The sequence below is a fragment of the Suncus etruscus genome, chromosome 9 (assembly GCF_024139225.1).
Source record: "Suncus etruscus isolate mSunEtr1 chromosome 9, mSunEtr1.pri.cur, whole genome shotgun sequence".
NCBI classification, from domain to species: domain Eukaryota; kingdom Metazoa; phylum Chordata; class Mammalia; order Eulipotyphla; family Soricidae; genus Suncus; species Suncus etruscus.
The window spans coordinates 13,910,036-13,924,287 of NC_064856.1; the positions used below are offsets into that span (position 1 = coordinate 13,910,036).

General features: G+C 49.0%; 1 protein-coding gene and 5 non-coding genes across 6 annotated transcripts; all 6 read left to right on the forward strand.

Moving 5' to 3' along the window:
* Positions 1–8,533: 8,533 nt before the first annotated feature.
* NOP56 (NOP56 ribonucleoprotein) lies at positions 8,534–14,245 on the forward strand. The gene is made up of 12 exons (XM_049780011.1): positions 8,534–8,596; positions 8,699–8,788; positions 9,097–9,211; positions 10,093–10,254; positions 10,779–10,977; positions 11,318–11,505; positions 11,703–11,854; positions 12,028–12,128; positions 12,463–12,611; positions 12,817–12,938; positions 13,129–13,275; positions 13,843–14,245. The coding sequence occupies exons 1-12, from the start codon at positions 8,534–8,536 to the stop codon at positions 14,203–14,205; spliced, it is 1,851 nt and encodes a 616-aa protein (XP_049635968.1). The 3' UTR covers positions 14,206–14,245.
* LOC126019472 (small nucleolar RNA SNORD110) lies at positions 9,900–9,967 on the forward strand. The gene has a single exon (XR_007499162.1). It is a non-coding gene; the product is annotated as a small nucleolar RNA SNORD110 (small nucleolar RNA).
* On the forward strand, positions 11,085–11,217 carry LOC126019296 (small nucleolar RNA SNORA51). The gene has a single exon (XR_007499025.1). It is a non-coding gene; the product is annotated as a small nucleolar RNA SNORA51 (small nucleolar RNA).
* Positions 12,192–12,280, forward strand: LOC126019470 (small nucleolar RNA SNORD86). The gene has a single exon (XR_007499160.1). It is a non-coding gene; the product is annotated as a small nucleolar RNA SNORD86 (small nucleolar RNA).
* Positions 12,666–12,736, forward strand: LOC126019251 (small nucleolar RNA SNORD56). Its single transcript, XR_007498985.1, has one exon. It is a non-coding gene; the product is annotated as a small nucleolar RNA SNORD56 (small nucleolar RNA).
* LOC126019250 (small nucleolar RNA SNORD57) lies at positions 12,987–13,062 on the forward strand. The gene has a single exon (XR_007498984.1). It is a non-coding gene; the product is annotated as a small nucleolar RNA SNORD57 (small nucleolar RNA).
* Positions 14,246–14,252: the final 7 nt, after the last annotated feature.

A 14,252-nucleotide genomic window follows, 5' to 3' on the forward strand; every position in this document is an offset into this window, starting at 1 on the left:
GACTTTTATCCCCTGATACCTTCCCCTCAGTGCAGATGTCCTTTTGAGGGGGAACAGTAAGAAGGCCAGGCTGTGGTGCTAGCATACAGCCACTTGCAGCGCTCACACCCGTGCTCTCTGTGACTCGCATGCTTCTTGGAAGGACAAGTTATGACTGTGTGCAGAAGCCCCTGCAATGGTTGCACTTCCTGCTTCTGGGGAATGGAGCTGCAGCCCTTTTTGTGGTGCTCACACACACCCGGCTGTGACCACTTCGTATAGTGCTGTCAGGTTCAAGCAACTGAGTGGCCTGAATTGAGCTCTGGGTTTGTGAGGCACCAGGATTTTAACTCATGACCATATGCTTGCAAGGCCAGTCGCTCAATGCCTACTTTTTCCTCCAGGCCCAAGGCACTGGGACTGAAATTGCACTTTCCATAGATCCCCATTATCAGGGCTCTTGGTTGCTGTGTGTGTGTGTGTGTGTGTGTGTGTGTGTGTGTGTGCGTGTGTGTGTGTGTGTGTGTGTGTATGTGTTTTGTTTTGGTTTTGGGGCTACACCTTGCGGCACTCAGGAGCTGCTCCTGGTTCTGCTCTCAAAAATCACTCCTGGCAGGCTCAGGGGACCATAAGAGATGCCTAGGATTGAGCCTGGGTAGGCAGCATGCAAGGCAAACGCCCTACCCACTATGCTATCACTGCTGCTAACCAAAAAAAAAAATCCTGACACAGGCCTATGCACCTCAGTGCTCCCCACTCCTTTACTACTTTATTAGCTTTCTTTACAGAATAAATCCTCAGCTGGAAACCTCTGAAACAGTATGTCTCAAGTTCTTTCAACCATGCTCCTGGCCCTGCCCTGCTTCCAACATTGTTTCCCTCCAGTGCGCCTAGCACAGCCTGTTGGCTCCCTAATCTAGTGCTGTATGCTCCCTCCCCCTCAGAATATTCTTTTTTTCTTTTAACTGAACAACAAGTTGGCCAAAAACCAATATGGCCCAAAACCAAAACAAAGAAACAAAAACTAAAACAGAAAACAGGGTGCTGAAAGGGAGGTAAAGTGATACACATGATACTCTTTCAGCAACAATATTGCAAACCAGTAACTGAAATAATAAAAAGGGGAGGAGGAGAGATATAGGGGGAAAAGGGATGGAGGGAGGGATGGGTGTTGGACATTGTGGTGCAACTGAACTCAACCATGAACAACTTTGTGGCTATATCACAGTGATTCAACTAAATTTAAAAAAAATAAATAAAAAATAAAGGAGAGGCTGGAGAGATAGCATAGGGGTAAGGCATTTGCCTTGCATGCAGAAGGATGGAGGTTTGAATTCTGGCATCCCATATGGTCTCCTGAGCCTGCCAGGAGCCATTTTGAGCATAGAGCCAGGAGAAACCCCTGAGCACTGCTGGGTATGACCCCAAAACAAAAAACAAACAAACAAAAACCCAAAGGAGCTTTGTACATAAAAAAGAATTGAACCGGGGCCTGGAGAGATAGCACAGCGGTGTTTGCCTTGCAAGCAGCCGATCCAGGACCAAAGGTGGTTGGTTCGAATCCCGGTGTCCCATATGGTCCCCCGTGCCTGCCAGGAGCTATTTCTGAGCAGACAGCCAGGAGTAACCCCTGAGCACCGCCGGGTATGGCCCAAAAACCAAAAATAAAAAAAAGAATTGAACCAAATTATAAGTAATTTTAACTACTACATTTTTATCAGTTGGGCTATTCTGCTGATTATTAAAATTAAGAAAAATTTCTACAGGTTAATAAAAAATTTTAGCAAAATAAGTGAAAGTTCTTTTAAAAAATAATTACATAAGCATATATAAAATACATTTCCTTGCTCAGGAGAATGTAGTTGTCAGAGTGTACTCGATTCTCTTGTTGGCAGTTTATTTTTATAGTTACTTTATTAGATGTGAGCCTGCATAAATATATCACATATTTTTAAACATACAGATATACATGAATTCATACAAGTTGTGAGACTATAAGAGCATGAACACAAGATCATCTGGGATCAAGTCTAGGCATTGACACCTATTAGTCATCTGCTCTAAAACTGAATCACAACCCTAGCCTCCTCCTTTCTTCCTCCTCCTTTTATTTTCTTGTCTTTTTTCTCTTCCTTTCTCCTCTTCTTTCTCTTCCTCCTCTTCTTTTCCTTACTTTTCTTCTTCCCCTTCCTCTTTTCTTCTCTTCTCCTTCTTAATCTCCCTCCTCTTCTTCCTCTTCTACACTTCCTCCAACTCATTATTATTCTCTTCTTGGGTCTCTGGGACTTCAATGATTCCTATGTTGTTTCTGTTGAGTTTATCCCCTCAGAATATTCTAAGGACCCACCCCTGTGAATAACCATGTGGCTCCTGGTTCAGAAACACTACTTTAGGGGATCTCCTGAGACATCACCTCAAAACTTGCCTCCAATTCTACTTGCTGCAGAACCCAGAGGTTCCCCAGCACCATCCTTTTGTCTCTTACTCTTGCAAAAGGCTTCCTGTTCTAGATCTTCCATGTTAGATTCTATCCTTCAGGAAACCTTGATACCTCTGCAAATTCCCATTTCTGTATTTGTTTTCATTCTACACTCTCTACATCTGACCTATGCTTCTCTGTGTGTTGTTTTGTTTTGGTTTTGGGGCCACCTGGCAGGCTTGGAGGACCAAAAGGTATGTTGGAGATGGATCAAACGTGGGTCAGCCCCATGCAAGACAAATGCCCTACATGCTGTGCTATCACTTCGGCCCCTAACTTATGTTCAATCTCAGTGCCTTGGGAATAGCCTAAGACCCTTCCTAACCATGTGGCCCTTCGGAATATGAGTCCATGCTGCCTTCAAGTTGGGCCCACTTATGTGGAGTTGTAAAATCTGTGATCAGAAGTATGGCAGTGGGGCCAGAGAGTACTAAAGGGTGGGGGACTTACCTTGCACACAGTTGCTCCAGGTTCAATCCTCAGCATTCCATATAGACCCCAATCACTGCTAGGGGTAATTCCTGATTGAAAAGCCAGGAATAACCCCTAAGCATTACTGAGTGTAGCCCAGAAAAAAAAAAAAAAAAAGTATGACAGAACCTCACCTTGATTAGTCACCTAGATCTCTGCATCACTAACCTTGCTGAAAATCACTTAAAATATTGCTTTTTTTTTTATCCACCTCTGTAAAACAATGCCACATTCCAAGACATTCATTCACCCCCACCTGACACACCTAACATATGTTCTATTTGCTTGGTCTCCCTTCTCCCTCTAAAAAATAAACTCTGGCTCCTTCCTCTCTCTCTCCTTTCCCTCTCTTCCTCCCCCTCCCTATCCTTCTCTTCTTCTTTCTCCCTCTGTCCCTCTCTCTCTCCCCTTCTCCCTCTCTTCCTCTCCCTGTCATTCCTTTCTCTCTCTCCCCCCTTTCTCCCTCCCTGTCCCTCTCCTCCTCCTCTCTCCTTCCCTCTCTCTCCCTCTCCCTGTCACTCTTTTCTCTCTCCCTCTCCCTCCCCCCTCCTCCTCTCTCTTCTTTCCTCTCTCTCCTTCCTCTTCCTCCCTCTCTCCCTCTTACTCCTTTCTTCTTCCCCTTCTCCCTCTCCCCCCTCTCCCTCTCACTCCCTCTGTCTCTTTGTCTCTCTTCTCTCTCTTTCTCTCTCTCTCCACTCTCTCCCTTCCCTTCACTATCTCTTTCTCGTCTCTCTCATGCAAAAAAGAAAAAAAAAATAAAAAATAAACTCTGGCTATAGGAACTTGGGCTTGGTTCTTTTTGCTGTTTAGTACAACCAGGAGACACACACACACACACACACACACACACACACACACACACACACAGACACATCGCCCACTGTACTATCTCTCTGGCCAGAAGTAATGATGCATGCATAACATGTAATAGGCAGTTATTTGATGGCCCTTTTTAATAGATGAATCAATCATATTTGAACAATTCTTTGAACACTGAGTTTTGAACGCTGAGAATTAATAACTAATTCCTCATCTGCAGGAAGGCCAGAGTTCAGTGCAGAGGTTAAGGCATTTGCCTTACAGTTTACTCCCATTCAGTCCCCAGAAGTGATTCCTGAATACTGCTGGTTGTAGCCCCAAATCCCAAAATAGAATAAAAGATGTAGGATCAGTCTCTAAGATTCCCTCTAGCTCAAAGCTTATATATGTTTTCTGGGGCCCCTGAAGGACTATCTGAAATGAACTGCTCCATTGGGTTGTAAGAAGATGAATAGCAGTAGCTTTGGGCTCATTTCTCAGTTAAACTCTCCCACTACCCACTACCGCTCCAATCTTCAGGTCCGTGAATTTTCTACAGATTAAAATTAGTCTCCTGGGCCTAATGCATGTATAATGATGACAGCTGCCAGGGCCACACCAGCAGTTAAGAAATTGAATTGAAATTGACAGAAGCCAGGACCATAGATCAGAGCAGTCAGTCTGAGGTTAGGGAGCTCAGCCGGTCAGTGGGATCTCAAAAATGTGTCATTAGTGGCACCTGGCATCCTCGTCCAAATGGTAAATGTCCTTTCTGGAGCAAAAGGAGATTCTCCTGGACAAGGAACGGTGGCTGGGGTTTTTTGAAAGGGCAAGAATACAAATGTTTACAAAGCAGCAAGGGAAAGTAAGGAGGGCTTCAACCTCATAGCCAATCAAACAGCGTGTGGGTCTGAGACAACTGGACTAAAAACTGGAATAAATTTGGAATTGAAAAATAAGGAAGTATCTGCAACCAAAATTTGTAGAATACAAATAAAGCAAGACTCCAGGTCTTTTGTTTTGTTTTTAAGAAAAACAAACTTTAAATTAATGAGTCAAGTAGTTTTTTAAGAAATAAAAGAGACCCTGGAGATAGCTCAAAGCACTAGAGCACATGTTTTGGATGTTAGAGCCCCAGGCTCAATCCTAGCACAGGGTCCCTCAAGATAGCCGGAAGGAACCCCAGAGCACTGCAAAGACACAGAAACAATATGACTTACTGAGCTCTTTGTAAAGGGAGAATTCTAAGAACTGGCTCCTTTAGAAAAGGTCCTACTATCTGCCATCTACATGCAATGGGCGTGGGGGGGTGTGATTTAGTGTGTGTGTGTGTGTATGTATGGGGGTGTGATTTAGTCTGAGCCCGTGTGTGGTGGTGGGGGTGTGTGGGTGTGGGTGGGTGGGATGTGATTTAGTCTGAGCCCAAAGGCCTACAAGGGAGCTAATGGAAATCCAGGTCTGACCTGAAATCCAGAGAGCAAGTATGTAAGGCAGAGAAAGATGACTATCTTCGGAGAACCAATCCTTGCTTCTTCATCTTTTCGTTCTCATCTGTCTCTTTCATCTTTAGGGTATCACCTGCTATACAAGGTTCACCCAAACCCTTTTGGAAACATCCCCACAAACACACCCTGATGGTGATAAAGTCTTACCCATTCTCACATCAGTTACATTGACATATAAAATAAACCAAGTCACAGTTGTACTGCGGATGACAGGTGGAGTAAGTTTCTAGAACTGATGAGAAATACGATTCAATGATGCAGGAATGACTCTTCAGCAGGATAAATTTAAAACCTTTGTCATGATGGAGCCAGAGTACAGGGGTAGGGCATTTGCCTTGCAAGCGGCTGATCTAGGACGAACTGCTAGGACAGACCACGGTTCAATCCCTGGCATCTCATATGGTGCCCCAGCCAGGAGCGATTTCTTTTGTGCAAAGCCAGAATAACCCCTGAGCGTCACTGGGTGTGCACCCCCCCCCAAAAAAAAAACCCTTGTCATAAAATAGGAAAACAACAAAGTCCAAGGGCTAGTCCCTCCACCCAATGGAGCCTCTTAGTCACGTGTCTTGCTCACCACAAAAGCATTTAAATGTTGAAGAGATTAATTTTGCCATTCTATATTAATTTAGGGATACAGGATCCTCTGGCTCCTCAGTCAACTAGGCCTACAGTTCAATTCTTGGGCCTTAACTGGAGGGATTATGGGGCTTGTACGGGTTATCTACCTGAAGCCAGTTGAGATGGTCTCCTGTACACATAGCAGGATGAGATTCTAACCTCTATTTTTTTTGGGGGGGGGGTCACACCTGGCAGCGCTTAGGGGTTCCTCCTGGCTCTATGCTCAGAAATCGCGCCTGGCAGACTCGGGGGACCATATGGGATACCGGGATTCAAACCACCGTCCTTCTGCATGCAAGGCAAACGCTTTACCTCCATGCTATCTCTCCGACCCCGCTTTTTTTTTTTTTTTTTTTTGGTTTTTGGGCCACACCCGGCGGTGCTCAGGGGTTACTCCTGGCTGTCTGCTCAGAAATAGCTCCTGGCAGGCACGGGGGGGGGGGGAGGGGGGGGAACACGGACCATGTGGGACACGGGGATTCGAACCAACCACCTTTGGTCCTGGATCGGCTGTTTGCAAGGCAAATGCCGCTGTGCTATCTCTCCGGGCCGCTTTTTTTTTTTTTTAACAACTAACATGGTGCTTTATTTTTCACTTCCAACGAGTGCAGTAACTTATTATTATTATGCCGGGATTCGAATCACCGTCCTTCTGCCTTACCCCCATGCTATCTCTTCGGCCCCCGAATGCCGCAACTTAACCTGTTTATATGCCCCTTTACTTTACTACCTCTTCTTTTAAAAACACAAACTAGGGCCCGGAGAGATAGCACAGCGGTGTTTGTCTTGCCAGCAGCCGATCCAGGACCTAAGGTGGTTGGTGGTTCGAATCCCCCATATGGTCCCCCGTGCATGCCAGGAGCTATTTCTGAGCAGACAGCCAGGAGTAACCCGTGAGCAACGCTGGGTGTGGCCCAAAAACCACACACACACACACACACACACACACATACACACACACACACACATACACACACACACTAGAGTAACTAATTCAGATTCATTATACAAATCACTGTCAACAGGTTTTAATAGTGAGCAGTATTGAGACAACTAGATTTTGTTGTTTATCAGCCATGGTTTTAAGCTTAGTAATTAGAAATAACCCTGGGCTAGAGAGATACCACGCGGCAAGGAGTTAGCTTTACATGCGGCCGATCCGGGATTGACCCGGTTTGATTCCCAGCATCCTCTATGGTCCCCCAGCCTGCCATGGGGCGATTTCTGAGTGCAGAGCCAGGAGTAACCCCTGAGCACCGCTGAGTGTGGCCCATAAACCAATCAATCAATCAAGTTAAAAAAAAAAAAAAAAAGGAAAACCTTACTCTGGATTATTTTTAAATGTCTTAATTACTTGTAACATTAGCCTAAAAAAATGAAGTGTGGGGGCCTGAGCGATAGATAGTATAGCGGGTACTTGCCTTGCAGTCTACCTGGGTTGAATCCCCACCTCCTGGTATAGGGAGAGGAGTACATTCCTGAGTGCAGAGCCAGAAGTTTACCAAACCGGGTATGGCAAACCGAGTATGGCACGAAACGTTAAAAAGATGAAACGTGGGGCCGGGAAGGTGGCGCTACAGGTAAGGTGTCTGCCTTGCAAGCGCTAGGGTAGGAGGGATGGGTGGCGTCCCATATGGTCCCTCCCAAGCCAGGACCAATTTCTGAGCTCATAGCCAGGAGTAACTCCTGAGTGTCAAACGGGTATGGCCCAAAAACCAAAAAAAAAAAAAAAAAGAGAGAGATGAAACGTGCTAAATTGATCAAATGCAATCTAAGGTATTGAAGTGACCAACCTTCCCACCCCAGGCCCCGTAAATGCCTTTTAAATTTTAAAACCTGCCAGAACTTTAACACTACCTAAAACTAGACAGACTTGAGACTCTTTTTTTTTTTTTTTTTTTTTTTATAACTCTAGAAGGATCTAAACAAAAAGCAAATTCAGAACAAAGTTCCAGGTTCCCCCAAAACGTGGCAGCGGCTCCAGGGCACAGGCCCAAGTGGCGGGAGCAGCCATTGCACCGGGACAGCAACACGTGGCCCGCAAGCAAATGGGGTTGGAACCTGGGGGGGGGATAAGAGGGGCGTGGAAAAAAAACAGGCTGGCTGAGAGCGGAGGTCTCGACTGCTGACTGCTGCGACCCCCATTCCAAAATGACTGATAGAGGGGCCAGAGAGCTAGCATGGAGGTAAGACATTTGCATGCATGCATGCATGCATTCAGCAGGACGGTGGTTCGAATCCCGGCATCCCATAGGATCCCCCTCTAGAGCCTGCCAGGAGCGATTTATGAGCGCAGAGTCAGGAAAAAACCCTGAGCGCTGCGAGTGTGACCCCAAAACCAAAAGGAAAAGAGGAGAGAAGAGAGCAAAGCAGCGCGCGCCACGGCCCAGACCGGAAGAGGCCTCTTTGGCCCCCGCGCCCGGGCGCTACCATCAGCCGCGCCCCCCACGGCGGTGCGGAATGGTACCGTTCACCGCTTCTGATTGGTCCGCGGTACTGCGGGGGCGTGGCCTCCGGAATCGGCCTCCGTGCCCGGGCGCTACCACCTCCCGCCCGGTTCCCCACGGCGGTGCGGAATGGTATCGTCCTCGGCTCCTGATTGGTCCGCTGCGCGGCGGGGACGTGGCCTCGGGAGTCGGCCTCGGCGCGCCGGATCCCCCGCGCCGCATTGAGAGCGGGCGCCATGGTGAGTGCGAGTGTTGCTGAGGTGGGGGCCGCCTTCTGGGCCTGCGTTCGTCGCGTTCGGGTTCGGGCGCGAGCCGGAATCGGCGCGGGGGCGTGGCGAAGCGCAGCGCCGCACGGGTTGGCCCGACTCCCCACTCACACGCGCCCGGGCGCTTCCTTCTAGGTGCTGCTGCACGTGCTCTTCGAGCACGCGGTGGGCTACGCGCTGCTGGCGCTGAAGGAAGTGGAGGAGATCAGCCTGCTGCTGCCTCAGGTGAGCGAGTGCGCGGGAAGGCCCTGCGCGTGCGCGGAAGGCCCGGCAGGCGGGCAGGCCCGGCCCAGCATGCACCGCGCGCGCTCGCTGGCTCCCACGTGGCCGGGCCGCACGCGCTCCAAATGAGCGGGCTTGCATTGCATCCACTGTCATCTGTTGTCATCGGGGACCCCCCCCCGCACCCCGGAACAGACGAAGCAGAGCCTGTGTCGTCGCCCCCTTTTTTCAAGCCTGCTGGGTTCTTCGAGAAACCCTGCGCTGCATTGGCTAGAGCGCCCCTTACACCCCCTTTTGTGTGTACCCCCCAGGTGGAGGAGTGCGTGCTCAACCTAGGCAAGTTCCACAACCTCGTACGTCTCGTGGCCTTCAGTCCCTTTGCCTCGTCCCAGGTTGCCTTAGAAAATGCCAACGCCGTGTCCGAAGGTGAGGGGGAGCGCCACGAGGGAATCGGGAGGGGAGGGAGAGTGAGCACAGACGTGCCTTTTCATGCCATCTGGGGTGTGTCGGATCGCAGTTAAAATCGCCTTTGCAGGGGCCGCAGAGATAGCATGGAGTGTAGGTCGTTTGCCTTGCATGCAGAAGGACGGTGGTTCCAGACCCGGCATCCCATAGGGCCCCCCCCCCTAAAGCCTGCCAGGAACGATTTCTGAGCATAGAGCCAGAAGGAACTCCTGAGAGCTGCCGGGTGTGACCCAAAAACCAAACGAAGTGATCACTCGGGGCCAGAGAGATAGCATGGAGATAGGTAGGCGTTGCCTTGCATGCACAAAGTACCGTGGTTCAAATCCCTGCATTCCATAGGCGCGGCCCCCCCCCCAGAGCCTGCTAGGCGCTATTTCTGAGCGTAGAGCCAGGAGTAATCCCTGAGCTATGCCGGGTGTGACCCAAGGAAATTCCCCTTGCAGACCTTAGGTCACTGGGGAGGTAAACTGCTTTAAAAGCACAGGAATGAGGGGTGGTAGGATGATGTTTCCCCGTGGGTAGAATGGTGATTATTAAACGTGTGCGGGTTGGTTTCATGCTAAGTTCAATCGAATGCTGGAATCACTAGGCTAGATTCTAAACTGGCTGACCCAGCTGCTCTCCTCTTCCCACCATTTGATAAGAGGCTTTGCAATGATGACTTGGTTCTGTCAATCCCCTGAGTGTACTCCTTGATGTCAAAATGTCTCTGAGCAAAGCCTGGATGTAAGAGGAGCTAGGCGTGCCATCCCAGCATGCTCAGTGCCCCCCAGAAGGGGGGCAGTGTGATTCAAACTGTTACTCGGCCTGTTGATTAGTGGGAGCTCTGTTCTTGCCCTCAGGTATTGTCCATGAGGACCTCCGCCTGCTCTTGGAGACTCACCTACCATCCAAAAAGAAAAAAGTGCTCCTTGGGGTTGGAGACACCAAAATTGGTGCTGCTATACAGGAGGAGTTGGGGTACACCTGCCAGACGGGAGGAGTCATCATGGAGATTATGCGGGGTGAGATGTTTTGTTTACCTCAAGCTTTGCATCTTTGGAGTTTAGAAAATATTCTAAATTGGGCCCGGAGATAGCACAGCGGCGTTTGCCTTGCAAGCAGCCGATCCAGGACCAAAGGTGGTTGGTTCGAATCCCGGTGTCCCATATGGTCCCCCGTGCCTGCCAGGAGCTATTTCTGATCAGACAGCCAGGAGTAACCCCTGAGCACCGCCGGGTGTGGCCCAAAAACCAAAAAAAAAAAAAGAAAATATTCTAAATTATTTTACTGGGGCCGGAGAGATAGCAGCACAGTGGTAGGGCGTTGTTAGCCTTGTAAGCAGCTGGCCAGGACCTATGTTGGTTCAATCCCGGCATCTCATGGTCCCCCATGCCTGCCAGGAGTAACCACTGAGCACCGTCGGGTGTGACTCAAAAGCCAAAAAAAAATGAAGGTTTTTACTGGGGCACCCTTTTAGCTGGGACCCTCATGTGCAAGAGGTGGCTGGAAGCCCTTCACTGCTCACTTGCTGTCTGCTATCCTACAGGAGTCCGCCTGCACTTCCACAGCCTGGTGAGGGGCCTGACAGATCTCTCTGCTTGCAAAGCTCAGCTGGGCCTGGGGCACAGCTATTCTCGTGCCAAAGTTAAATTTAATGTGAACCGGGTAGACAATATGATCATCCAGTCTATTAGTCTTCTAGACCAGCTAGATAAGGACATCAATACCTTCTCTATGCGAGTCAGGTAAGGTATGGTGAAGCCCCTTTTGTGGGTAAGATCTTTGGGGTTCTTTTACAGCGAGTTTTCTACTATGGGGTTGATTCCAGTGGGTCTAATCTAGGATTGGACTGGGCCTCCCAATGCTTACCACAGACTGTGTTCTTTACACTGACTGTATAGAAAGAGGAGGTATAGTAAGTACACCCCATATACACCTCAGCCCAGGACCTTTGCCTGGTCTGTATTGTGAATGGGGGGACACGGAAGCTGAGTTTTTCCTCTGGGTAGAGAAAGCATGGGTGTAGATGGGTTTAAGCTGCAGTTTTTTTCCTTTGGACTAAGGAGTGATTGTGGCTTTTGGCAGGGAATGGTACGGATACCATTTTCCCGAGCTGGTGAAGATTGTCAACGACAACGCTACATACTGCCGTATTGCACAGTTTATTGGAAACCGGCGGGAACTGAACGAGGACAAGCTAGAGAAGTTGGAGGAGTTAACGATGGATGGGGCCAAGGCTAAGGCCATTCTCGATGCCTCCAGGTCCTCCATGGGTCAGTATAGAGCCTGCCCTCCAGAAGTAGCTTCATGGGGTACAGAGATAGCACAGTGGCAGGGCATGTGCCGTGAATGCAACCTGTTCTGGGTTTAACCCCCAGCATCCTATATGGCCCCCTGGGCGCCGTTTCGGGTATAACCCATAAACATGAACAAATGGTCTGACTCCTAATGATGCTTGGTCTTGTTCTAGGCATGGATATATCTGCTATCGACTTGATAAATATAGAGAGTTTCTCCAGTCGAGTGGTTTCCCTATCAGAGTACCGCCAGAGCCTTCATACCTACCTGCGGTCCAAAATGAGCCAAGTGGCCCCTAGTCTGTCAGCACTGATTGGGGAAGCGGTACGTAAAAGGGGAATAAGGAATATCATCCTATATACCTGGGCTGTTTTATTTCCATGTAAACATCCCGCCTTCACCCCCAGAATCCCATTTGGGACTGCCGGGAGAATGTAGGGGTCTTGTGGTTGGCAGGTGTCCATTCCACCTCTTACCTGCTCTAACTCCTCCTCCAGGTAGGCGCACGTCTCATTGCTCATGCTGGCAGTCTCACCAACCTGGCTAAGTACCCGGCATCCACTGTGCAGATCCTTGGGGCTGAAAAGGCCCTGTTCAGGTACCAGTGAGGGCACTTGCCCGCACTCAAGTGCCACTTCTGGTGTCCACTGCTTATTGGGGGATTCACTGTGATGGCTGACCAGGGCTCCCTGACCTATACCGGCTTCTCTGCTGTGGGGATGATGGGCAAGTCCTGGTGTCTGAGTGATTCCCAGGGCCCAGCATATTTTCAGGTCAGCGACATTGGGTTCCTTCTATCTGCCTCTGGGAGCTATGGGTTGTCAGGAGGTGCCAGGCCCCAGCTTTGCCTGAGGCCTGAGGTGGGGGCAGTTGTCTTGGATAATGGGGTTGGAGTTATGAACTAAAGTTTCCACTGAATATTCTTCTCTCAGAGCCTTGAAGACAAGGGGCAACACCCCAAAATATGGACTCATTTTCCACTCTACTTTCATTGGTCGAGCAGCTGCCATGAACAAAGGCCGCATCTCCCGATACCTGGCAAACAAATGCAGTATTGCCTCACGAATAGATTGCTTCTCTGGTATGAATAGTGAGGTGTTGGCAGCTGGGAGGGAGGGGGGGTCCATCTCAGCTTCTACAGTGATGTCAGTATTTTTCGTCAACAGCAGTTCACCAAGTGAGTGGTGATACTTTGGGTCTGAGTGAAGCTTAAGGGGGATGCTGGCGTTTTGGGTGGTAGTTTTCCCTTATGGGCTGACAGGTTGTTTGCCTACATACACATTCAGAGGTGCCCACAAGTGTGTTTGGCGAGAAACTTCGAGAGCAAGTTGAGGAGCGGCTATCCTTCTATGAGACGGGAGTGACTCCACGGAAGAATCTGGTTGTCATGAAGGAGGCAATGGTGGAGGTCAGTTTGGGAACTCCCAAGTGGGAACAACCATAGCTCGCAAGCAGTTGGAGGTGATGAACTCTTCTCAGCCTGACCTTGTAGAGTGGAGGCAAAAAAAAAACTGATTTAATGAGCCTGATCCAAACCAGCCAGAAAGGCCCTAGAGAGCCAGATCTTTGGAGCCTCTTTAGCTTTACTCTTTGCCTAGGCAGAGGAAGCGGCTGCTGAGATTGCCAGAAAACTGCAGAAGGAAGAGAAGAAACGCTTGAAGAAGGAAAAGAAACGCTTGGCCGCAGCTGCCCTTGCCTCTTCAGAAAACAGCACCCCCGAGACCACTACCCCTGAGGAGTGTGAGGTCAGTGCTCTGGGCAGCTCAGCCTCGCCCCAGGTGAAGTTACTACGTTGAATGATTTACAGCATCTGGATGCACCACAAGCCAGGATTTTGAATGCAGGCTTTCTGGCACATGGTCTAAAACTGCCTCTTGATTCTCTAAGAAGGAAATACGTAGGTGCTGAGAGTTCTGCTCAGAGAGCCCAGAGTTGGTTGTAAAACACACCCATGCCCTGGGCAAGTGTACATTCCTGCTCTGCTCTCAGATGTGTCCAGAGGTGCTGGCCATGCACTTGGCAATAGGGGTGGGGGTGTCTGCTAATGAGATAGGCTGTAATCATTCCGGATTCAGTGCCCAATTAGACACAGTGCATCCAGCTCCCTCTTCACACAATTGGACTTGATGGTGGTTGTGACCAATATGGCGGGGTTTCTATGTGGATTCATTGGAATGTATTCCCAACTACATTCAGTGACAGATCATCCCCTTCACATCCTACCATTCTCAATTCCTGGAATGGTGGTGGCAGGAGGAGGGTTCCATTTCATGTACAGTGTGTGACATTGTTTCCTGTCCTTTGCCCCTTAGGAGCCAAGTGAAAGGCCCAAAAAGAAGAAAAAGAAAAAAAACCGGGAGGTGCCTCAAGAGAACGGGATGGATGAAGAACCCTCTGCCTCCAAACCCAAAAAGAAAAAGGCATTTTCCATGGAGGAGCAAATTAATAGTGATGATCTTGAAGAGACCACTGTCACTGTAAGTCTTCCTAAGAGGAAGAGGTCACCAGCTAGTGATCAGGAAGAAGCTGAAAACAAGGTTTCCAAGAAAAAGAAGCGGAAATTCTCCCTTAAGGAGGAGCCACTCAGCAGCCCTGAAGAAACTGGGTGCAGCATTAAGAGTAATGGCAGTGCCAAGAAAAAGAAAAAGTCACAAAAACAATCTCAGGAAGACTAAAAGGACACTTGGGTGACACCCTGTACCCCCAATAAAGACATTTAAAT

Coding starts and splice junctions, on each gene's coding strand:
- NOP56 (XM_049780011.1), top strand. CDS start 8,534: ATGGTGAGTGCGAGTGTTGCTGAGGTGGGGGCCGCCTTCTGGGCCTGC. Junction 9,212..10,092: donor TGCCAACGCCGTGTCCGAAG/GTGAGGGGGAGC, acceptor TCTTGCCCTCAG/GTATTGTCCATGAGGACCTC. Junction 13,276..13,842: donor CTACCCCTGAGGAGTGTGAG/GTCAGTGCTCTG, acceptor TTTGCCCCTTAG/GAGCCAAGTGAAAGGCCCAA.